General features: G+C 51.2%; 1 protein-coding gene across 6 annotated transcripts; it reads right to left on the bottom strand.

Annotated features, from left to right (window-relative positions):
- Window positions 1-3,980: 3,980 nt before the first annotated feature.
- On the bottom strand, window positions 3,981-24,712 carry LOC103890895 (uncharacterized). Of its 6 annotated transcripts, none has more exons than XR_002915529.2 (3): window positions 21,146-21,393; window positions 20,785-20,954; window positions 3,981-4,485 (listed from the first exon to the last, which is right to left on the bottom strand). XR_002915529.2 is itself a non-coding variant. In XM_054557465.2 (3 exons), the coding sequence occupies exons 1-3, from the start codon at window positions 24,181-24,183 to the stop codon at window positions 15,583-15,585; spliced, it is 348 nt and encodes a 115-aa protein (XP_054413440.2). In that variant the 5' UTR covers window positions 24,184-24,712; the 3' UTR covers window positions 15,051-15,582. The 6 variants fall into 6 exon arrangements, 2 of the variants coding, with proteins under 2 accessions (XP_054413440.2, XP_054413438.2); XR_008526164.2 differs by lacking the exons at window positions 3,981-4,485; window positions 20,785-20,954 and adding exons at window positions 15,051-15,640; window positions 23,986-24,712 and having other exon boundaries at window positions 21,146-21,278; XM_054557465.2 differs by lacking the exons at window positions 3,981-4,485; window positions 20,785-20,954 and adding exons at window positions 15,051-15,640; window positions 23,986-24,712 and having other exon boundaries at window positions 21,146-21,237.
- Window positions 24,713-25,013: the final 301 nt, after the last annotated feature.

The following is a 25,013-nucleotide window of genomic DNA, read 5'->3' as shown; positions in this document are numbered from 1 at the left end:
TCCCCAACTCTTGCCAGGGTCTCCCCAGGGTGGGGAGAGTGGAAGTGTGGCTGCTAGACCTGAAAGGTCTAGCTGCCAGCCTCCTTCAGGGCAGGTGGGGACAAGGGTCAGCGTGTTGCCCCTCTGATAGGGTCTGGGGATGATGCGGGGGATGGAGGAGGCTTAGATATTTATTCACCTTTCACATGTAAGTGCTTTGTTTTGCCAACGAGTGCTCCAGCTCTTTGCAGAGGGGGCTGCTGCCCCATCGCGGGTCCCCCTTTAGTGCCTAGTACAGTGCAGGGCAGGTGATGAGTGCTCTAAGGCAACGTGTTAAACAAAGGAATGAGTGCATGTGTAGGGGTATTCTCCTGGGGTGAATGTCAGTGGAGAGACATTGCATTCCCTGTTCAGGGCGTGGCCAGCTCAGGTGGAGATGCTCCTGTCTGTGGCCCAGTTCCTGCTTGGCTACCCAGGACCCCAGCTCCCCAGAGGGGTCCCTCTGGACCCCACACCCCTAATCTTGCCACTTGGCCACCCACCTCCATGGCCTGGGTCCTACCACAGCCACCGCCTTCATACTCACCTCCGAGTGGTTGGAGAACCTCGAAGTGTCTCGCTGCCAGAGTGCCAGTGACAGCCACAGAAATCATGAATTTCCGTGAATGGGGGATGCGGAGTTTTCTTGTATTCTATCCAGAGAGAGCTGTCCTTCAGAGGGGAATTTAGTGTAATTACCCTTAAGGGAGCGATCCTTACACAGTCAGTCACAACACTGACCTCCTGGCTGAGATTTGACAGCAAAATTGCAGGCTGTGTACTCAACAGAAGGGGCATCCTCCTTTTTTGGGTGTTGAGGGGGGAGGCGGGAAGGAAGGAGGAGGAGGGAAAGGAGACTCAGAGGCTTTGAAAAGAAAAGTGCTGGCTTACAGCTGCCAGGCGAGTGGGTTCTCCTTGGCAAGGCGTCTACGGGGCAAGGAGAAGGTGTCCAGAGATCCCCTGGAACTTCACCTGGCTCATGAAGAGGGGCCAAGGTAGGCACTCCAGCCCTTCAGATCTTTGAGCTCTGGTTTGTGATCTTAGCTAAAGTTAATCTTATTGTAAGAAGGATTTGGAGGGTACTAGGCACTATTTGATAAACTTCTCAGGCATGTTTTCCCAAACATATCTGTCCCTCGGTCCCTCCCCGGTGCTAGAAGTTCCACCGTTCCTTTTACCTTTAAGTTGACAGATCCAAGACCCTGTAAACCTGCATCTGGGTTACCTGGAAGGACTAATGTGTTAATCTGTGACCACTTGAAATTTAGCATGGATGATGCATCTCTCAGATGTGCTGGCCCATCACATGACTGAATCCAAAGAACACAGGGGTCAGGCAAGTTTCCGTGAAGGATTGGAAAAAAACTGTTGTATGGGTAGATCTTGATGGACTGTGAAGCCTGGCAAGGAATGGAGGTAAATCTCCAAATCTCAAAGCTGGAAGGGACTCCAGAAGCCAACAGGTCCAAACTTCGCAGAGAAGGAGTCCCCACCTCTCTGTTCTACCTCTATCCAAAACTCAGGGCTGGGCGCGGTGACTCACGCCTGTAATCCCAGCACTTTGGGAGGCCAAGGCGGGCAGATCACCTGAGGTTAGGAGTTCGAGACCAGCCTGGCCAACATGGCAAAACCCCGTCTCTACTAAAAATACAAAAATTAGCCAGGCATGGTGGCACGCACCTGTAATCCCAGCTACTCGAGAGGCTGAGGCAGAAGAATCACGTGAACCTGGGAGGCGGAGGTTGCAGTGAGCCGAGATAGTGCCATTGTGCTCCAGCCTGGGTGACAAGAGTGAAATTCTGTCTCAAAACAAAACACAAACAAAAAACAAAACAAAACAAACAAACAAAAAACAACTCAGCCACCTCTGCCCGCACAATTCCTAATAGCAGGAGCTAGCTGTCTCTATAGAGGTCCATCCTCTGTTAAATAGCCTGGACCATTGCCAAATTCCTCCTGAGTGCAAATGAAAATCTATGTCCGTGAAATTTCTTCCTTCCTTTTGGAGCCCCTTTGGAACAAATCTAGGCTTTCTTTGGAGGGACAGCCCTTCAGCTACGTGGGGAGCATGCTCAGCTATTCATCATCTTCTCTTCCAAGTCTGGGACCCAGTAGATTCATCACCATCTGGCTCATCCTTTCAGGAAAGTGCCCAAAAGGAGTCTGAAAGGGCACAGGACAGCCCAAAATGCAAACCCAATGTTTATTGAGAATCTGCTATGTTCCAGGCAGAAACACCCACCATATCTCTTTTCTTTTTTTTCTTTTTTGGAGACGAAGTCTCGCTCTGTCACCCAGGCTGGAGTGCAGTGGCACGATCTCAGCTCACTGCAGCCTCCACCTCCCGGGTTCAAACAATTCTCCTGCCTCAGCCTCCCGAATAGCTGGGACTACAGGCTCATGCCGCCACGCTCGGCTAATTTTTTGTATTTTAGTAGAGATGGGATTTCACTGTGTTGCCCAGGCTGGTCTCAAACTCCTGAGCTTAGGCAATCCGCCCGCCTTGGCCTCCCAAAGTGCTGGGATTACAGGTGTGCACCACTGCGCCTGGCCCCATATCTCTTTTCATCCTCTCAATCAGTTCAATGAAGGGAGGATATATTATTCCCATTTTACCGTAGAGAAAAGAAGGACCCAAGAAGCTTCAAATCACTTGCCCCAAATCACTTGCCAGCAAGGGGCAGAGCCAGAACTGGGAGCCCAGACTCCTGACCCAGGCCAAGGACTTTCCTTGAGAATCCAGCTGCAGGGACCAGGATCCAACCCTGGGGACCACTGGGTTTGGGGAATGAGCTCTGCCATCATTCTTCTGTCTCTCTACCTCCATGATGCTTTTCTGCAGAGCCTTTCTCTCCACTTGGCAGGGAGAAGGAATTCCAGGGGAAACCCAGCTTAAGTCCTGCATTCTCTCTGAAGGCTTCCCTGCCCATCCCAGGCCTCAGTAACTGCTTCAGTGTAATGACAACATTGGACGTTATTTACTGACCACAGGACTATGCTTCAGCACCTACCCTAATGTATTTGATTCAATCCTCCAGGCATTTGCCCTGGCTGAGGGTTCTGCCTGAGCTTCTCTCCCCTCAGATACCTGCATCTCCTTCAAGGACCACCTTCTTTGGGAGGTCCAACCTAACCATCCTTTCCCAGGTCTTTGTACCCGCTTTATTTCTTTCTATAGCTCATGTCACCTTCCGAAGAGTATTTAATTTACTGATTATTGTGCTCATTGCCTATCTTCCTCCTCTTTAAGTTCCAAAAGGACAGAGGCTGTATTTTGTTTACTGTTGCATCCCAAGCACCTAGAATAGTGCCTGACATATGGTAGGTATACAAGCCATATTTGTCAAATGACAGGAGGAAGACTCAAAACCCTTTGAGGCAGGTGTGTTGTTTTCACAGCAGAGAGGAACTAGGGCTCTAGTTCTGGGTTAGGTGGCTTGTCCAAGGTCACAGAGCTGGCCATACCCAGCTGTGTTTTGGGCTGCTGAGTATGAGGCCGTTTGGGGTGGGCCTTGAGCCTGAGCGTGTTCTGAACTTTGAGTGTGTGTGTGTGTGTGTGTGTGTGTGTGTGTGTGTGTGTTTGGTGGCTTCCTAGGGGATTTCTGCCTGCATTCCAACCAGCAGGTCCTTCCGGGCACCCCTCCCCTCCTTTACAGGGCTTCTTCCCTTCCTGTAGCTCCTTTCAGCCCCTGCTTTCTTGCCCCAAGCCTGGAGAGGCCTGTGAGTGCAGTCCAGCTCACCTCCCTCCCCTGAGCTCATGGGTCCCTGCCTGGGCTGAAGTCCACACCGGGAGCCCAAGGTGCCCCTGGAAGGCCCCCACCCTGGCCTCCGAGTGGCTCCTCTCCCCAGAGATGTAAATCCGGGCCCCAGAGTGGCCACACAGAACATACATCTTAAACAAACACTTCTCCTTGCTGTTTATCTCCCTGGCCTTTAAACAAACTCTTTCAAAGGTTTCTGCTGATAGGAGAGATTTACTGAAAACCATTCCTTGCTTAAAAGCCCTGGGTTTATGCTGCTGGGGTGGGGGCAGTGGGGCCTTCAGGCCTGGGGTTTCTCTGCCTCCGGACCACATGTTTATCCTCCAGGCCTTGATAGAGGAGCAACACAGACTAATCTTTATGGAAAAGAAAATAATAAAAGCAGGAAAGGGGAGGAGTGGAGGCTGGGGTACGTTTGGTTCTTGTCACTGACTCCAAGAGGTTGTGGCAGGTCCGGGTGTGGCAGTGCCCACCACACTGTAGCCCTGCCTGTGGGGGGTGGGGTGAGCTGAGCATCCGGGAGGGGTGGGGCTCCCTTGAACTTTGGACGGAAGGCCTTTGGGCAGGTGAGCCTCTTCTCGGGCTTCCAGAGGCCAGAGTAGGCCTCTCCCTGCTGGATGGGGGTTGGAGGGAGGGCAGCAGTCACATGATCATGTCTATTCCTGCATCAACCAACACTCAGAAGGCACCTAGCCTGTGCCAGGACCTGGGGTTGGAGAGAGGAATAGTTGTTAACATTTACTTTAGCATTTCTGTGGGCCTGGTACTGTTCTAAATCACTTACATGAATCAACTCATTTAATGGCCCCAGAAGTAGATTCTATAATTATCTCAGTTTTGCATATGGGGAAACCAAGTCACAGAAAGATTACTGGCTGTACTCCAGAGGTTTTGGTTTAACTGGGATGCAGGCTGGGCTTTGGATTCCAGGATGCATCTCAAGTGGAAAAAGATTGACATTCCCATTTCCCACCCACTCCCCACTTGTCCTCCCAATAATACAGTATCTCATCCATTTCGAGGTGTCTCACAATTCATTGACAGTGGTATTTCTTTCTTAGTGGATTGTAAAATAATGGTGCATCTTACAGTCTTAGGCTCAACAAAATATAGTAATAGAAAACTAACCTCTACCAACTGTGGGGACTGAGCTGGATGATTTGCATCCATTATCTCATTTAATACACCTCCCAAAGCTGTAAGATAGGTTACAGGAGCACCTCTGATGAGAAAACTGAGGCACCAAGAATTCAATAACCTGCCCAAGATCACCCAGCTGTTGGGAGGTGGAGGCAGGATTTGAACCCACAGTTAAACGGCCTAATATTTATCCCTGACCCTTAGAGAGCACCTTATATGTTTCAAACTGTCTTCCCACCTGTTTTGTCCATTGAGGAAGACGCTGAAATCCAGAAAAGTTAAGTGACCTGCTCTAAGTTACACATCTGACTCCTCAACCTATAACTGTGGGAGAACCATGGGAAGTGGGTTTTGTTGTTACTGTTGTTGTTTGCTTGTCTTAAGCCTACCTGGGCTTTTGTAGCTAGAAGCCACTTCTAAGAGAACACGACCAGGAAAGTGGGCCAGGGCAGGGGCCCCTGAGAGTATGGGCCATCCTGGGGTCTTGGGTGCTGAAGGTTGGAGCCAAGGCCAGTCGTGGGACCTCCCAAGGGCGGAGGACTTGGGCAGGGGCAGATGTCATTGCAAAGACTCCACTGGCTTCCGTCTTGTTTTGTTTGTGAAGCGAAGTTGCTGCAGTGGCAGGTGGGGAGGCAGCAGAAGGCCGGGTAGGAATTTCCAGTCCTTCCCTGGGCCCATAGCTCAGGCCGGAAGCCACTCCCTTCCTCCATGTTTACATGCAGCGGGCCACACCCCTTGAGATGGCACAGACTGACACCCCCTTCCGGTCCCCCTGCTCCAGGCCAAATACTTTTTCACTCATGTTAAAGCACCTTTCAGCACCTGGGCCCTGAGCTGGGGAGCATTTCCAGGGAGGAAAGAAGGGAGAGGGTATGAGGAGGAGGCTGGGGATGGGTTGAGGGAAGATGAGGAGCTGGGGGTAGTTGAGACTAGGACAAAGTTATGTGGGTGATTGTCTTGCACCCATAATCTTTCTTTTTGTATTATTCTTTCCTTATATAGTGACATCCAGTTTCCAAAACCTTTCCTTCCTCCTAGCAACTCTTACCCTAAGATATTTAATTCACACCAAGGTAAACATGACTGATAACAGCTTCCAAAGTGATCCTTTCAAGGGCATTTTGGCAGTGGCCTCTTTATTTGTTCATTCATTCTTTGATTTACTCAACAATTTCCTTTGGCATTCCTGGAGACCCTCCATCCTATCTTGAAGGCTTAGCTGGGACACCTCTAAGCTGTTTGGTGGGCTGCTGTCCAAACTCTGAGCTTTGTGGGTAATGGCATCCACACCCTCTGACAGCATGTAGGTATATTGGCAGCAACCCAAGCTGTCTTTTTTGCACCTTCAATGGAAGGAAAGGTAATTTCTCCTCATGTAAAAAGTTTGGGAGACTTTGCCTAAATGAAAAGGGAGGTGCTTTAATGATAGATCTCCAGGCATCAAACCCATCAGTCCATCTGAGTTTGGTCATGGGCTGAGCTCCCCAGGGCAGCTGGGCAGGAGCCCATCCAGGACATTAGACCTTGGGGTAGAATTTCCACCCCGCTGGCCCTCAGGGCTCTGCATAGATTTCTCTCTCTGTCCTTCTTGGTAGGGAAGTGGCTGATGATGAGGAAGACCCTGAGCTCAGAGCTGGAAGATATCCAGGGAATCATCCACCCAGTAGTTTGCAGAGGACAAAATGACTCAAAAGTATACCGAAATCCAAAATATAAAACAGCTAAGAGTTAAAGCTCCAGTTGAAGGCAAAGGTCTAGACCCTGCCACCTCTGCTCTCCCACTTGGCCCATAAGTGGTCCAAAGCTTCTCTGTGGACCTCCAAAGCTCAGGAGAACACGAATAGAATCCACTGAGCCAGTCTAGTGATCCATTTTATAGACAAAGAAACTGAGTCAGAGCATGATGGGATGGATAAAAGTCCTTAGGGACCTCCACCCTCCCATGATCGCTTCTGGTTCATGTTCATTCCCTGGACTCATAATGTACCCTTCTTTCTAACTTGACCTGCACAATTCTACAGACTCTTCAGGCTCAGCTCAAATGTCACCCTCCACCATGGAGTGTTCCTCAATTCTCTCCTCCAGTTCTGGCCCTACTCCCACCCAGTTCGGTGTTCCTGGAGCTCACTGCTTTTGCATCTCTCTTAAGTTCAACCTCTCATTTCTGCTCGTTTGAAGCAGCTCTTTTCTCCCTTGTCAGGCTGTTGGTCTCCTTGAGGTCAGGAGCTTTTTAAAAAAATCCCAAGCCTCCAGCCCATGAGTAGGTGTGCAATCACAGTGAGGCTGCTGACATGTTTTCTTGGGTGATGGTGAGATGCTTTGCCCACTGGGGTCAGGGTCTCCCTACTGGACGGCCCTAGTTCTCATCAATTTGGTGGGGAGGGCATTGAGTTTGATTAAACAGTTACTTGGATACCTGAAGTAGGACAAGGAAGGGGATACAGAACCTTCAGAGCCTGGGGAGGAGGGACTCTTCTGCTCTGAATGGTCCACTCGCTTCATCGTCAAGAAGATGGAGAGCAGAAACAGGGGTAGGGGAAGAGAGCTGGGCCCCCACACACTTCCCACCATCACTGATTTCCCTCTTCTCTGGCATTTTAAAAGCTCAGACTCAAACCCTTCAAGGGCTTTTGAAACAATTAGATTTGAAAGTGCCCAGTGCTTGGTCTAATTGCTTAAAAGCCACTTCAGGCTCCAACTGACCCAGAGTAAACCGTGGGGGGTGGGTAGGGGGGAGGGGAGACCCGAGACACTCTGTCGCCCTATTTCCCAGGCCTTCCTGGACAACCAAGGCCTAGGTGAGTGGTGATGCCAAATAAGGGCCTTCAACTGTTCCCAGGGAGGGGCAGAGCCACCATACTCTTCCTGCCCCTTTCCCAGCCCTTGCCCCAGGGCTAAGAGCCTCCAGGGCTCACATCTAACCTTTCTCTAAGATACCTTCTCATGCAAATTCCAGCATTCCTAGGGGTGATTGGAGCACTTATGTCCAGAACCAATTTTCAGTGTCAGAAAGTGGACTGAGCCAGTGTAAAAAGGCCCAGAAGTATCAGGAGACAAGCCTTGGTGTGTCCAACTCAAGATGATGCTTTGCTTCTGGGATATTCTGAGATTGAGGATTTTGCAATCTCTAAGTCAGTTCCATCTCTAAATGCTTTCCTGATTACTCTTCTCCAAACTTCTTTTTTTTTTTGAGACAGAGTCTTGCTCTGTCACCCAGGCTGGAGTGCAGTGGCGCGATCTCGGCTCACTGCAAGCTCCGCCTCCCAGGTTCACACCATTCTCCTGCCTCAGCCTCCCGAATAGAGTAGCTGGGACTACAGGCACCCGCCACCACGTCCAGCTAATTTTTTTGTATTTTTAGTAGAGACAGGGTTTCACCGTGTTAGCCAGGATGGTCTCGATCTCCTGACCTCGTGATCCGTCCGTCTTGGCCTCCCAAAGTGCTGGGATTACAGGCATAATCCCACCACGCCTGGCTCCCAAGTTTTTTTTTTAAAAGAAAAAAAAAAAAAATATATATATATATATATATATATTTTGTTGTTGTTGTTGTTGGAGACAGGGTCTTGCTCTGTCATCCAGGCTGGGGAGCAGTGGCAATGATTATGGCACACTGCAAGCTTGACGTCTCAGGTTCAATTGATCCTCCTGCCTGAGCCTCCCCATAGCTGGGACTACAGGAATGTGCCATCACATCCAGCTAATTTTTAAATTTTTCATAGAGATGGGGTCTCACTATATTGCTTAGGCTGGTCTCAAACTCCTAGCCTCAAGTGATTCTCGTGTGTTGGCTTCCCAAAGTGCTGGGATTATAGGCATGAGCCACTGTGCCCAGCTTTAAATATAGTTGCTCTGTAAAATTCTTCTCTCTGGCTTAAGATCTTGCAATGGCTCCATGTTAGGAGCCATTGCAATGTTAAGTTACAGAGAAGCCCCCCCAGCCTTCCAGCCCCTCTGTAATTTGCTCCCACCTCACCTTTCCAGCTCCATCTGCGCTGTGTGCTCTCGGCTCCAGCCCACTGTGGTGCCTTTTCATAGGCCATGCTCTTGGCCTCCATTCCTTCACCATCTGAATGAAGTCATCTGTTTATGTGCCCAGCAACAGGCCAAGCAGAGGGGACACTGAGATAAATGAGCCACGGGCCCTGCTCTCAGGGGGACACATTCTAGCTGGGACATGAAAACATAAACAGATGATTCCTTTGCCAAATTCTTCTTGAGCACCTCTATGTGCCAGACCTGAGGACACTGAGGTGGACAAAACAGATAAAGTCCCCGCTCTTGTGGAGCTTAGATGGTTGAAGCAGAAACAGAAACACGTAAGCAAAGAGATATACAGTCTGCCATAGGGAGATGAATGTGTGAAGTAAAACAAAGTAGGGGGGAAGAGAAGGACCTTGGAGGTGAGGATATTTGAGCAGAAACCTGAGTAAACGGAAGGAATTTCTTGTGCAATGGTCCTGAGGCAGCAGTGCCTTTGGGTTTAACGAGGAGCAAGGAAAGAGACCAGTGTGATTGGGGGAAGAGTGAGTGAGGGAAGAAAGAAGGGAGAAGAGTAGAGGGAGCAGGGGGCAAATCATGAACGATACTATAGCCCCAGCAGGCCTTCAGATCCTATAGTGAGATGAGAGCCACTGGGGATATTCAGCAGGGGGTGAGGTCAGTAAACACACACTTTTTTTGTTTTGTTTTGTTTTTTGTTTTTTTGAGACGGAATTTTGCTGTTGTTGCCCAGGCTGGAGTGCAATGGCACAATCTTGGCTCACTGCAACCTCCGCCTCCTGGGTTCAAGCGATTCTCCTTCCTCAGCCTCCCGAGTAGCTGGGATTACAGGCACGTGCCACCACACCCGGCTAACTTTGTATCTTTAGTAGAGACGGGGTTTCGCCATGTTGGTCAGACTCATCTCAAACTCCTGACCTCAGGTGATCTGCCCGCCTCGGCCTCCCAAAGTGCTGGGATTACAAGCGTGAGCCACTGCGCCCAGCCCAAACACATGTCTTAAAAGGCTCACTTTGGCTGCTGGTGGAGGACAGCCTGGAGGAAGGGGCAAGAGTGGAAGCAGGGAGAATAGTTAGGGAGTCACTGCAATAGTCCAAGCAAGAGATGGCAATGGTCAGGGTATTGGGAAGTGGTTAAATTAGTGATAGTTATAATAGAGTGTAGATACTAGTATGAGAGCACAAGCCGGGGACTCCCTGCCAGACCTGGAGGTGGGAGTGGGCTGTTGACAAGAAAGGATTGCTGCAGGTTTGACCATGAAGCCAAATCTTCAAGAAGAAGGAATTCGTAGAGACAGGAGGTGAGAAAGTGGGGCAGAGGAGCAGCACACACTGCAGTGTGTACTTTATGTCTCGCAGGGACCTGGGGCCAGTGTAAACAGGCCAGAGCATCATTTAGAGGCAGGGAGTAGGGCAGGCTGAGGCTGGAGGGCTTGAGAGGGGCTGGACACCAAGGTCAATGGCCAAGTTGAATTTGGGTCTTCTGTGCGAAGCAGGGAACCACGGAAGAGTGTTAAGCGTGGCTGCATCACGATCCAGTTTGTGTTCAAAAAAGATCACTGGCTGTGGAGGGGTAGGCAAAAGACTGGGGCCTGGAGGACCAGTTAGGAAGCTGTTGTGGTGACCCGGTGATAGATGAGAGTGGCCTGGACTAGAGGGGCTGTGATGGGGCTTGGCGAACTGTTTAGAAAGGAAAGTTGCTAGGATGTTCAGATGTTGGCTGATCAGTCAAAGGGATTAGCAGAAGGAATAAAGAGTGACCCACCTTCAGCTCCAGTGCCTGTAGACAAGGGGCCCTCCTCCTTTGGCCCTCCTCACGGGGTAGGAGTCTGTTCAGAAGGAGGGAGCCACCCCCGCTCCTGAACCATGCTCCAGATGCCCAGGGCCCTAGAAATCCCTGCCCTAAGGGCCCGTACCCTGCATCCAGGACCTCTGCAGGCCACCTCCCCAGGTTCAACCTCCAGAGGGTAGCCTGTGTCTTGGCTGTGAGTTGAGTGTGGGGCATGCAGTCAGCAGTTGTGTGTGCGGATTGGAGTATCTACACACGTGCTCAAAGCCCTAGTTTAAGGTGAAGGTGGGGATGGGAAGGGAAGAGGCGGGCTGAGGGCAGGGCTGGGGGAGAGCAGAGGGAGTTTCTCCCTGCGCCGTGTCCCTGTGCAGAACTCCAAGAAACCTGAGAACTCTAAATTCAAATCTGGCCTTCCAGATCTTTAGGTGTACGTGTCAGCCTAGGAGAATAGAACATATTTTATTAAACAGTTTGTTAACTTGATTTTTAACTTTTAAATATTTAGACATATGGAACGTGGGTCTCCATTTGTACTTTCGCTTGGTCTAAGAGGGGTGAGTGGAAAACTCCCAAGGGCCAGGATTATGTCTTATTTGTCTTGTTCACCCTCTCCCTTCCCCCCAACCTTGGACCCCTGGACCTTGGTAATTTCCATCGAACTGGAAAGAGAATCAGATCCCAGCCTGATAGTGAGAAATGCAGACTTGATGAGACCCCAGGAGGGAAAAGAAAGGTTGGTCAGGCAACTGACTGTAGAGGGCTTTGGAGGTGTGGCCAGTGGCTGGTGAGGAAGCTGACACAGTGTCCAGGGTGTTAAGAGCAGGCAGACCACCTGGGTTCAAAGCCCAGTTCTGCTCTTTAGGACTGTGTGGCCCCAGCAGGTTGCTAGCTCCTGGTGCATCGGCCACCTTCTTGTAAGACAGGGTAACGATAATAATCCCTAATGGCCCCAACCGCCTAGTTTACTGGGGGAAGATGTAGTGTTTGGCATGTAGTGAGTTCTATGAAAGTTTGTTATCACGTGAAATGACCCCTTGGAAGGAACTCTTAAACTCAGCTAAGGGGCAGCTCCTGGCAAATCAGAGAAGGAGATGTTGGTTTTGGTGGCAGACTTTTCTCCTCCCACTTTCAAGATTCCCCATAGCAGATGGGGGCTCAGTGACTAGGCTGTTCCCCCTCCTCTACCAGGGCTGTCTGTGGCCTGGGGTAACTCCCTCTGTTCTCTGTGTCTTCAAGCTCCACCAGCTCCATCCTCTCGTTCCCTGGGGACTTTGTCAAGCAATGCACTTGCTAATCCTGGAGGACCTCATTCACAGGAAGATAGTGGGCCCAGCGCTGTGTTGAGTGTCCCAACAGGTTAATCTCATTCAATCCTTTTTTTTTCCATCAGGGAAGTTGAGACAAATTGTTCACTTCTTTTAATAATCCTCTGAGCACTGTTCCAGATATTCTTATCCCTATTTCCCAGAGGAGACCAGAGCAGAGAGAGGTTAAGTATTTCAGTATTTCTCAGCCGCAGAGCTTGGACTAGAATCCAAGACTGTGTGGCTCCAGAGCCCACTCTTGACTTCGATAAGTCCTGCCTTAGTCAGAACTAGTGGGACACTCCTGCTTAGGAAAGAGGTGGGACTTTCTAGAGCCAAGGCCGTGTCCCACAGGAGACACTCTGATGGGACGGCAGACACTGAGGCAGGCTGATGGTGGGTTGATGTTCTAGTTCGTTGGGGAGAGGAAGTTCTTTTGGTTTCCTTCAGATTATTGCTAAGGGCCTTCCAGGCAACCAACCAACCAACCAACCAACCCATCAACCGTTTCTTTATGAGGGACATGACTATGGGTGGGTCTGGAAAGACAGGTGCTTCGTGCATTGAAAATCCTGAGGCAGAGAGCTCTGTTTGGCAGTGAGTGTTCCAGACAGAGGCGATTCTATAGGGACAAGGAACTCCCCCTTCCACACTCCAGCCCTGCCTCAACCCTACAGTCTGTCACTACCTGGGGGCTGTGGAGGCAAGTTGATAACATGGACCCTCTGACAGCTGCCAGTCTTGGGGATCAAATGCCTGTGAAATAACACTCAGGCATCACATGTTTGTTGAGTGGAGACAGAGATGCCGCGTCCTGGTCCTTGCTCTCTAGAGCTTCCAGTCTCCTAGCAGGATGGGCATACACACTGGGGAAACTATCCCATGGAAAGAGCATCGGGGAGCCTGGCCCTGTGACCCTGATGAGAACTCTGTGTGACTTGGACAAGTTACTCACCCTCTCTGATCTTGGTTTCTCAACTGTGAAATGAGAAAGTTAGAATTGATCACTGGGTTAAACCTTGTTTTTCCTCTTAAAATTAGCTCTAATGAAATCCAACACAGAACTCTGCTATAAAAAGTAGAGCCGCTCTGCTTGTGAGAGGGGGGAGCCAACCTTCTCTGGTTTCCTCCTCTTCTTTCAGGATGATCCCCAAGGGCGGCTTTTAGTGTCTTTCACTGAAGGCATGAACCTCATGGAACAGCTCAGGAATGGCCTCACGGAGGCAGTCCCCGAGGGCTTGAAGGCTAGAAGGATTTTGATGAGTGAAGGTGTGGGGAGGGCACACCGGGCAGGAGGCACTGTGTGAGAAAAGATGCAGACAGGGAAGAGCCAGCTTGGCTGGGGGTGGGAAGTGCTGGAGGAGAGGGAGTGCAAAGAACCCAAGAAGGAGTCCTCAGGGGATGCCCATGGGAACTTCACAGGAGCACCAAGGGAGAAAATGATATCTACAACTTGGAACTCAAGTCCAGGCCCCTTCTTACAGAGATGGGTGGGGTGTATACCCTGCTGTGAGGGGAGGGAAAGAACCAGCACCAAGGAAATGATACAGTGTCCACTTTGGAAGGTTGCTTTAATGGTGAAATTAGTGAAGCTAACTAAAGCCTCAGGACAGAAGGAATGCTACACAGGCATTTGTTAAATATGGTCAGACCATAGTGGACCCTGAGCTTGCCAAAGGTCTGCATCCCTCCTGGCCTTGGGCCCAGTGCTGGCGGTGATAGCTTAGAATTTCAGCAGCTTCTATGCTCAACAGTTACAGTGATGATGAGATGTATGTATATGTGTGTGTTGCGGGGATGTGGCTACAGGTGTCTTTCAGCCACCTTCTAACATGCATGCTAGTGTGCACACACACACACACCCTCTCTTAGTCTTTTCTCTGGAGCTGGTGCACTCCTCACCACCCCCACCCCTTCATCCTCCAAATCCCCACCCCATCCCCTTTGCTTCAAGTCCATACCTTGCTCGGCCTTCTTCCTTCCCTCTCTCTGAGTCCCTGGTCCTCCCACCCACCATCAATCTGTAACTCGGGAGTGTGTGTGTAGGGGGGAGGGGGTGGAAAAGCAGCAAACCAAACCAACCCCAGCTAATGAAAACGGCGATAAATCTCTGTCTATCAGGTTTGTTGTGAGCACAAACATTGCCAAACAAGGGCCCAGATGGCCTGCAGGCCCTCCTCCCTACGGTCTGCAGAGCTTTAAATGGAAACGGTTGCTTTATACATCTATTTACTACTTGGAAATGGAGGATGACTGAGACCAGGGGTGCCTGGCCAGGAAATGGGGTGCAGACCAGGTGTGAGTTCTCTGCCCTCCATGCCTGAGCAGGACTGCTGTCTAGTCCCCAGCCTTCACCATTCCTGTTCCTGGTGAGCTCTCTCTGACATAGGTCACTGGGCTGGAGTGGGGAAGAGGCTACCTTGCTGGCCGACATTCTGGTCTCTACAGCCTGGCCTCAACCTGCTCCAACACACACTCCTGGCTAGCTGGACCTAACTCCTCACTGTTGTTTTTAAAGTTCTTCATGTTTTGCCTAGAAGCTTTCCCTGTTTTCCATATGGCCTGCCCTGGATGCGTAGAAGTGGAAGCCTACCTTGTCTTTCAAGGCCAAGCCAAACCCCACCTCCTCCAGGAAGTCTCCCCATCCCTAGTCCTCTCTGGGCTCCATTCCTGTAGCATCAGCCACAAACAGCCTAGGCAGTCTTTACAAGACAACTGCTTGGGAGGTGGACAGGTCTGGGCACACAGCCAGGCTTTACCACTTAGTTAAGGGACCTTGACAGGTTATTCTCTCAACCTCAGTTTCTTACTCTATATAATAGGTATAATTATGATGCCTGCTTCTCACCTGCCAAATAAAAAAAAATAAATAAAAATAAATAAATGAAGCAAGTGTAGAATGTACTTAGCAAAGTGAGGAGCACAGTCTTAGAGCTTTGGACGTGTCAGCCTTTATTATTGGTGCCACCCAGTCATGACTGGGAATGATTCTTCTCCGTGCCTTGTCTTTTCACAGAGATGTGTGTGTGTGTGTCTGTGTGTGTGCACGTGTGTCTCTGCATGTCCTAGTTTGGTTTCCCCTGAAATCAGACCCTGAGACAAGAACTTGGGTGCAGGTAGTTTACTGAGGAGATGATCCCTGGAGGCTGGAGGGAGGGAAAGGGGAAGTGAGATAGGGATGGGATAGGAGAAAAACCAGTGAAGAGTGGTTAATGATCGAGTTTCATTGTGGGCAATGGGGGCCCACTGAGGAACTGTGAGAACACACCATGGAATTGTCCCACGGAGTCCCAAGGCAGCCAGGTTTCTTATCTACCCATTCTTATCTCTTATTAATAACTGGAGGGTTGCCCCTGCAGTGTTAAATCCCAGCTGTATTGTGGGCTGAGTAAAGCTCTCTTGGCCCCTGCACTGGAGAAACTCTGCAGGTGAGAAGCAGAAAGGCTGCTTAGGGTGCACAATTCCTGGGCTTGCTGACACCTTCCCATCACAGTGGCAGATGAGTGGAGAAGTGGGCTGGAAGACACGAGGTAAGGCACGAACAGCATCCTCTGCTGAATCATCACCTTTCAAGCCCTGACAGCCTCCAGCATGGCATTTTGCACACAGTAGGCATGCTGTAAGTATCTGTGGACCAAAACGAGGTTTGACATTAGAGCTGGGAAAACCTGGACTCTCCCCATTTCTCAGTTTTTAATTGATTGTGTGATGCTAAGAAAGATATAGGACGACTCTGGGCCACATCGTCTATAAAATTAAGACCTTTCTACCTTCTCTGCTTATGCCATACACGGGTTGGAACAAGCTAGAATGATGTTTGGGGAGTGCTCAGAACAGGTAAGAAGTGGCTGTGATGATGATGATGATGATGATGATGATGATGATGATGATGTGTGTAGGGGATGATCCAAGCGGGATCTAGGCATGATCCAAGCTTGAGGTACCTGGTTATGTTATTCACTCTGTGGTCAAAACACAAAGGTGTGTTCCCCCGGCCCTGGTGGGATGACTCCTGCCTCTTCCTATTCCAAGACAACCCCAAAGGTAAAAGATGGAAAAAGAAAAGGCCATGGGGTTAAGATCTGCTGACTCCTCAGTGAAAAGGATCCCACATTTCCCTGCCTACTAGGGATAGCCTGTGGTTCCTTTTACCTAGGTCAGTAGTGGGTTTTACGGACGTCTGATGAGTGTAGAAACCATTTTGTACAGCAATCCCAAACTTGGCAGTGGGAGGAGTGGGGGTCGGGGGGGAGGATCTTGGAATCCCTAGGGAGCCCATGGATAACCCTTAAGAGTCCCTAAGTCCCTAAAAAATATAAGTAAAAAATGGCCAGGCATGGTGGCTCACACCTGTAATCCCAGACTTTGGGAGGCCGAGGTGGGCCGATCACCTGAGGTCAGGAGTTTGAGACCAGCCTGGCCAACATGGTGAAACTCTGTTTCTACTAAAAATACAAAAATTAGCCTGGTGTGGTGGTGGGCACCTGTAATCCCAGCTACTCAGGAGGCTAAGGCACGAGAATGGCTTGAACCTGGGAGGCGGAGGTTGCAGTGAGCCAAGATGGCGCCACTGCACTCCAGTCTGGGAGACAGAGCAAGACACCATCTCAAAAAAAAAAAAAAAAAAGTGTATATATATATACATATATATGTGTATATATATGTATATATATATGTAAAAATGGAGTGCTTGAGTATACGTGTACACATAAGCCACTCTAAATTGGTGACCTGAAGCTTCCAGCAAATTCTCAAAGGATTTTGTGACCCAAGAAAAGTAGATTTGCTCTATCCCAAATCTCCCATCTCAAAGAGGAGGACACTGAAGTCCAGAGAGGGTAAGCGACCTGCTGGGTCACACAGTAGAGGCCGGATAGAACCAGAAAAGCAGGCTGGTTCACCAGGACGCTGTGCTGAGAGTCCATGGCACATTACAAAGTCTCTACTTGCTCCCCGGAGGGAAACATCTCACAGGCATGATATAGTCACTGTTTTCTGGGGATGAGGTTGAGCACTGAGCTCTATTTCCATGGAAAACAGAACAAGGAAAAACTAGACCAAATGTGGAAAGAAATGGAGCCCTCTGTTACTGAGAAAGAGCGCTTGGGGCAGGGAGTGCTCTTAAAACTCAAGTGAAGCTTGGGCACACTGGCAGGCCTTAGTTTCCAGAGGCAGAGATGGAAATGATAATCATACTTACCCCTCTAAGTTGTGAAGCTTAAAGAAGATGATGCAAGTCAAAATGGCTTATAAATAGGAAAGCAGTACACAAATGCTAGTAATGATCTTTACAGCAGCGGCCTGGTAAATACTTGTTTTGCTGCTGGGAATAAATTGTATACCACCTAGACGTCATTACCCAATTCCGGACAATTATACCATTGTCCTTCAAGCCCTTGCAGCCTACTGTTGGAGCGAGAGCCCTGGTTTTGAAGTCAAACCTGAATCTGCACCTCAGCTCCACCACCTGTGCACGTGTGTGACTTTGGATAAATCATGTAACTCTCTCAGCCTCGAATTGTCCATCTGCAAAACAGGGACACATGCCTACCTCATGAGGACATAATGAAGATTTGATGAGTTGGTAAAAATGAAAGTATCTATCATGGTGACTGGCACACAATAGTTACTCAATAAACATTAGTAATTTTGTTCCTGTTCCTCAACAGTTTCTAACTTTGGATAGTTTGTTTGCTGCGTAGTTTCTGTCTCTCTTCTCCACTAAAATGTAAGCTCTGCAGCACAAGGACGTGCCTGTCTTGTTTACCGCTGTGTTCCCCAGGCCGGGCACACAGTGTGCTACAGATATTTGTGAAATGAATGAGTGGAAGTGCAAAAGCACGTTTTTAAAGGATGGGAGGGAACTCTGACAATGTGAGAATGCTCACATTGGATCAGCCCCAAGGGGGACCCGGAGCTGTGCCAAAAACCCTATTAGGGGTCAAGAGAGTTGGCCTCTGGTCCTAGCTCTGCCGCTTAACTGCTGAGCCACCTCCGGGCAATTTGTTGGCCTTCTCTGGCCCTCTTTGTGTTTCCTCCAGAGCGTGGGAGCCCTAAGACTCCAGGGCTTCCCTCTTAGAGGCTGACCTCCAAGGAGCTCTGGCCAGCTGGGAAGTGTGGGATTTCGGGATAATTCAGGGACTAAATAAAGAGAAAGGAGAAGTGGGAGAGGATAAAGACCGGGAAGGAAGAAAAGTCAACGCGTGGCTGCGGCGCTGGGCAGCTACGGGTGGGGGTAGATTGGGGGAAGGCGGGCTGGGCCAAAGCACGGAGCTGCTGTGCGCGCCCCCGAGCATGTCTCCGCCGCGGCTGATGCCCCGGAGCCTCCGCCTGGCCCTCCCTTCCTTGAGCTCCTCGCCAGTTCCCGCCGCCACTGACTTTCTGACTTCTTAACTTGTCAGCAAATCCCAGAGTTAAAAATGCACACGCACCCCGGCCAGCCGCCAGCAGGGCCGTCTGGCCGAGGCTCCAGATGTGGGGCCACCGCGCGGGCCGCCCGCCCCGCCGCGCAGACTAAACAATCGGCCTTGGCCGTGAGCGCAGCGCAATTCCAGATGCCGCGTCCCTCGCGCCGCGCGCTAATTGGGCCGCGGGCGCGAGGCTCTGTCAGCGCCAGCAAGGCCCTGCCCAGGGCGGCCTTGGCCCGGCGCCCGCCCGCTGGGCTACCTAAGGCGGGGGCAGGGTGGAGAGATGGAGGGGAATGGTGGGGGGGACGAAGGGGGGAGAGAGAGGAGAGAGGAGAGGAAGAGGAAGAGGAGGAGGAGGAGAGAAGAAGACACAGTGAGACAGGCCACGAGACAGCGTCAGCTTGAGACAGAGAAACACGAAGAGGGGCAGACAGAAAGGGACAGAGACATTCTCAGAGAGATAGCTTCAGAGACAAAGAGAAAGCCAGAAGCACTGAGCCATATTCAGATTCAGAAGGAGACAGAGAAGGTAGAGAGGGAGAGAGACCACAGAGAGTTGGAGAAACAGAGGCAGGGCAGACTGACACGAGAACAGAATCAGGAGAGACCAAGACAACGAGAAGGAAACCAACGTGGACTCGGCCGGGAAGAACGCAGGCGGTGGGAGCACAGGAGACCCGCATGTTTACCACTGGGTCGCTGCTGCCTGATGGGTGTCTAACCCCTTTTGTTTTATAGTACCTCCTCCCTTTACATTCTCACTTTTTATCATTCTTCCTAGACCTGGGCGAAGCCGGGAACTGAGCCCACCCGCGCGGTGATCCATTCCTAGTCTGGCTGGGGGACTGCGTAGAGAAGGAACCTGAGCCGTCGAGATTTCACTCCTAAGCCTGGGCTTGGAGACAGGGGTTCGCCCTGGACGCTGCGGGAGGGCGCGGGATGGGGCTCCGTGGGGATTTGCCTAGAGGCAGGGGATGCCCCGAATGACCCCTGTAGGGCCCGCCCCCAGGCAGCCACCTCGGCAGCACCCTCCTTTCCCATGCGCCCTGGGGCCTCTTCAGCTCTAGAGACAGGAGGATGACTCAACACAGGTTAGTCAAGACCCAGGGCAGGGAAGCCCACCGGGGACCACCCGGGGGAGCCCCCCAGCCTCGCGTTCCGCCCCCGCCGGGAGGCCCGGGCGCCCCGGGGGTGAGGGCGGAGGGCAGTGCGGCGGCCCGGCGGCTCTTGGCGGCCCCTCTCTGACAATCTTTCCTTTGTTTGTTTTCTTAAATCTGGGAGGCCCGAATTCCTGCCGGATTCCGTAGGTTTCACTCAGGAAGGAGGCGCCCCCACCCCCACCCCCTCTCACGTCGGGCTCGGCTGCAGGGGGAATGGCAGGTTCTTCCCGGAGGCCAGCGGCGCGCAGCCCCACGGCCCGGGCAGGGCGAGCGGGCGCCCGGCGCGGCGGAGAGTCCCGGGCGCCCTGCCCGCGCGCGCCACCGCGCAGCCCCGCCGGAGGCCCGCGGGCAGCCTCGGCAGAGAAAATTAAAAGAAAAAAAAAATCAAACCAGGAGCGCTTTAAAAGACGCAAAGAGTAGCCCTCTCTCCACCCAGCTTCATTCCACATCCCATCCACCTCTCACACTCCCCCACCCCTTTTTTATTTTGGTCTCCAAACTTGAGCCTCATTAATTTCCAAAAAAAATTTCCCCCAATAAAAGGCAAACATGGAAAGAAAAACAAACTATTAGAAAATAGAGGAGGGAGGAAATGTTATTTAAAAGGTTAGCAGACCGCATCATTTTCCAATGATATTATATACTCCCAGCAGTATCCAAAATATATATGGGCCCTGGGCCAAGAATGTAAAAAAACTTTTTTTGAAAAAACCCTTACTTAGACACAACATCTGGACCGGAGAGCGAACAAACCCCCCATTTATCACACTTAATCCTCCAATGAAGCAATCGACAGTTGACTTCTGTTTTGCTAATTTAGTTGCTTTCAAGCGCCGGCCCAGTCCAGACCGGGAATTAAGTGTCACTTGCGGAGGGCCTGCCCTTCCCCCGCCCGTCTTCGCTCCCTCCGGCGCCCAGGCTCTCGGATTGGGAAAAAAGGCCATTAATGAAGAAAGAAACTTTTTACGAATTCCCTTTACCCCCGCCCACTCGGGTCAGTGAAAACCTCGACTGTGACCTAGCTCTGTCCCCTCGCCCAGTACCCGACACCCACTTCCTTGGCAGCCACGCCCCCACCCGCCAGCTGCCTCCCGCCAAGACTCGGTGGAGCAACGCATCAGCCGGCACAAACTCTTGCAGCTCCAGGAGGTCACCCAGCTCACCGCCTTCTCCGCGGGTTGGCTAGGTGTTGTCATCCTCGTACCTGGCACTGCCTGGTGGCCTGGCAGCTTGACCCTTGGGCCTGGAGAGGGCAGGGGAGGGTCGTGGTGCTTGGCGGTAGGGAGCTTCCATTCCCCCCCCCCGGAAGTGGATGAGAGGCAGCAGCTCCCGAGGTGGAGGCCCTTAGCCAGCAGTGTCCAGAGACAATGGGATCTTGTGAGATTGCAAGCGGGAGAGAGAATAAATCAGGGAAAGTGTATCATTTGAGGATTAGTCAATAAATCCCTGGGACCCTGGCCCAGTGGGGCTGGTGCCAGAGGCAGGGCTGGCCCCAAGTGCAGACTTCCTTCCTCAGCAACCTTCCCTTCCCTTCCCAGAGGCCTCCTGGGTCTCTCTCTCCTCACCTCTCTCTGTCCATCTCCATGGCTCCTCTCCTAAACTTTGGAGTCCAAGGCATAGCCTTTTGTCCTTCCTCACCCCCTTGCTGGAAAAAGTTCTACAATGGAGCAGAGAAGGTTTGAAGGTGTCCTCAGGCACCTGCAAACAGAAGAGGCTAGAGAATATGTCCCAACTCCAGCCTGCCCGCTCCTGTTCACTCTGATCCAGCCCACCCCCCAGTCCGCAGCTTTGAGCCCTGGCAGAGTCCACAGGAACAGCCTGCCCTCCTAAAAGAGGCCCCCAGTACCCTGAACCCCAGTCCTCTGCAGGCTCTCATGGTGGTCTGGCTGGGCCTCAAACTTCTTGGGGAGGGGCCCTGAGTTCTGGCCGCAATCCAAATGCAGTCTCAAACCTCCTGAGTCCATCCCCTAGGCCCATGGAAGCCTCGTATCTGTAGCACCCTCCATACTCACTCCAAAGGGCACTTATGAGTGCACTTAGTATATTCCAGGCAGTGTGCTAGACTCAGGACATTTGGAGACTAATGAAACTCTCTTCCTGCCCCTCCCTTGGACCTAAGCCTCTACTGGGCTTTATTTTCTGTTCATATGAGGATACCATATTACCCAGCTATACTCCTTCCATAACCAGTCATTGAGCACCTGCCATATGCCAGACACTGTTCTAGGCACTGGGGGTTCAGAGCTGAGCAAAGGCCATTTCTGCCCTCCAACTTGCCAGGGAGACAGACATGCTGACAATTAATTCCAAGACAAGGCCAAAAATAAGGGGCCAAGGGAGGCATTTATAAAAGCCTCAGAGGAGGGACTGACTCACCTTGGCTGGGATAGAAGGAGGGGTGTTGGCTGGGTGCAGTGGCTCATACCTGTAATCCCAACACTCTGGGAGGCCGAGGTGGGCAGATCACGAGGTCAGGAGTTCAAGACCAGCCTGGCCAAGATGGTGAAACCCCACCTCTACTAAAAATACAAAAATTAGCCGGGTGTGGTGGCGGGTGCCTGTAATTCCAGCTACTCGGGAGGCTGAGGCAGAGAATTGCTTGAACCCAGGAGGAGGAGGTTGCAGTGAGCCGAGATTGCGCCACTGCACTCCAGCCTGGGTGACAGAGTGAGACTCTGTCTCAAAAAAAAAAAAAAAGGGGGTGTGATGGATCACAGGGTGGTGGGGGTAACCTCATCACTCTAGCTCTTAAAGCCCATCCCGGGGGACCATACAGCCTAATGGTTAAGAGCAAATGGTGTGGTTTAACTTCCTGCTCTGCCACATCAGTTGTAGGACCTAGGGCCTCTTAGTCTCTCTGAGCCTCAGTGTCATCATCTGAAAAAGTGGGACTAACAATAGGAACTGCCTTGTGAGTCTCTGACACAGTAACATGGGGCAAGCAGCTGGCATACAGCAACCTCTGAATGAATGTCCACTTAATTAGCTTTCTTTCAAAGTATTCGAATAGACTAGCTTGTAGCCTCCTTGCCACCCTCTTCTTGTCCTCCTCCTCAACTTGAGGGCCTGGCACAGTGCTGGGCACATAGAGTAAGTGGTGGAATAAATCAATGGGTACAATAGAAAGCCCATCAAACCTTGGCTCAAGTGCCGCTGGGTAGACAAGGCTGTGGGCAGTGGGCCTGAATGTTCCATTTCTTTGTTCTGATACCTGGCCTGGCCATAGGCTGGATGGGCCATGATGGCTGTTCTTCTTGCTCCCACATTTCCAAAAGTCAAGCAGAGTATGACCCTCTGAAGCCCCCTTTTCTCTGCTCAGTAGAAAGTCAAGAAATGTCTTCTAGCCTGGAGCCATCATTCTGTGACTCTGGTTTGGGCTGAGTCTTGACTTGCTGTGTGACCTCGGGCAAGACATGTCCCTTTCTGGGCCTTGGACTCCTTATAGGTAAAATGAGTAGGTTGGACTGGATGCTCTCCAAGCTCCTCTGCAGCCTTTGTGGTTGATGTCTGCTTCTTCTTTCAGCTGGGGGAACCTCATCTTCCTTGCCAGAGCCTGCTTACCTGGAGGTGTGGTTTTCTGCTCTCCCATTTCCCATCTGCTTCTTGGCTTTTCTTTTCTTTCTTCCTTTTTTTTTTTTGAGATGGAGTCTCATTCTTGCCCAGGCTGGAGTGCAGCTGAGTGATCTCAGCTCACTGCAACGTCTGCTTCCTGAGTTCAAGTGATTCTCCTGCCTCAGCCTCCCGAGTAGCTGGGATTACAGGCACATGCCACCACGCCCAGCTAATTTTTTGTATTTTTAGTAGAAATGAGTTTTCACCATGTTGGCCAGGCTGGTCTTGAACTGCTGACCTCCAGTGATCCGCCCACCTTGGCCTCCCAAAGTGCTGGGATTACAGGCTTGAGCCACCACGCATGGCCTCGCCTCTTGGCTTTTCTCTGTGGTGTCCCTGTCTTTCTCCCTTCTTGCTCCCCTCAGCTATCTTCCTCTCTTTCTCTCTCCTCTTCTTCTGTCCCAGGGTGTGAATATCATGTGGATGAACTGCTGATGCTTAACTTTCTCCCGGGCAGCTTTCCCCTCCCACCTCTACCCAGCTTCTTGACCCCCAAACACAATCTGGGCCTGAGGAGCAGACCTCTCCATCTGTCCTCTTGCCTGGGCTTCTGTCCCTGAAGACCTTGGTGGTGCCCTGACCCTTGACTTCTGACTTCTGAGAGAATGGGAGAATGGCATCCCAGCTGGACCAAGACAGTGCCTAATATGGGTCTTCTGTCCCTAGAGATGGACAGGCTTTATATTCCCTCGCTGCCCTCCCCCCAAAGTCAGGGAAGGGGACAGAAAACTTTTTCTAAGTCTAGCTGACACTCAGCCCTGGAACCCACCTCCTTCACAATGCCATCACCCACCTCGGAAGCTGGGAGAACCTCTTGACGGATGGGCCTGAGGTTATGATCATCACTAAGGAACCACTTACTGTCAGGAACCATTTCCAGAGAACTACTGTGTGCCAGGTACTGTGCTATGAGCCAAGAGGAGGGGTCTGTGTTGGGGTAGAAGGGACTGGGGGTGGGACAAAAGCTGGGGGAAATCCCCAAGAAGGGCATCACTGCCAATCCTAGGGCTCGTGGGCAGAGGGTTTGGCAATGCCTGCGCGTGGGCCCAGTTGGAGTGGCACCTGAGATGGAGCCAGGCCTTGGAGGCAGGTAAACAGGACACTATGTGCTGGGTGTGGTGAAGGGAAGGGGGATACAGGGGCACAATGGACCATTGTGTGCTCTGGAGTTGCCTTCACTTCTGGACTCTCTACAACCCTCCCACTAGGCTGTACAAATATTGAGACATGTGGAAGATGTGGTCATAGATACCAAGACAAATGGAAGATGATAGTCATCTGCTTTTGGACTCTTCTGCTCTTGCCTAGACCACAGTGGACCAAGGGGTTGTGGTGTGTGCTGCATGGCCCCGCAGGAGGGCAAAAGGAGGGAGCATTTGGCTGCTGGGATGTGGCTGACAGAGATCTAATCAAGTCTGGTGACGGGGCTGTGGCCTCAGCTGGGCCACTAGCTAGCTGTGTCTGTCTTTAGGAAAGTCACCTTACTGCTCTAACCCTCAGTTTACTCATTTGTAAGATGGGATAAGGATTACCCTTGCTCTGTCTACCTCACAGTGATGTGTGGCATTGTGACAGAGCCTTGGATGTTGTTAAGGGGTGTACACAGGGCAGAGCTGGTTGTTCTTGCTTCTGTTGTTACTCTGCTGCAAGATCCTTTTTGCCTGACAAACCTCCCCTCTGGGCTCAGATGTAGGCAGAATTGATGTGTACCCATGTGGGACTATTGAGAGACCTAAGGACAGGAATCAGGACTTAAATTCTCTAAGTGTTCAGCCAACCAATCTTCATTCATTCACCATTCACTCAGTCAACATACATTTT

Source organism: Pongo abelii, chromosome 5 (assembly GCF_028885655.2).
Source record: "Pongo abelii isolate AG06213 chromosome 5, NHGRI_mPonAbe1-v2.0_pri, whole genome shotgun sequence".
NCBI classification, from domain to species: Eukaryota; Metazoa; Chordata; class Mammalia; order Primates; family Hominidae; genus Pongo; species Pongo abelii.
The sequence above is the reverse complement of the archived record's forward strand: the minus strand, read 5'-3'. Positions and strand labels throughout refer to the sequence as shown.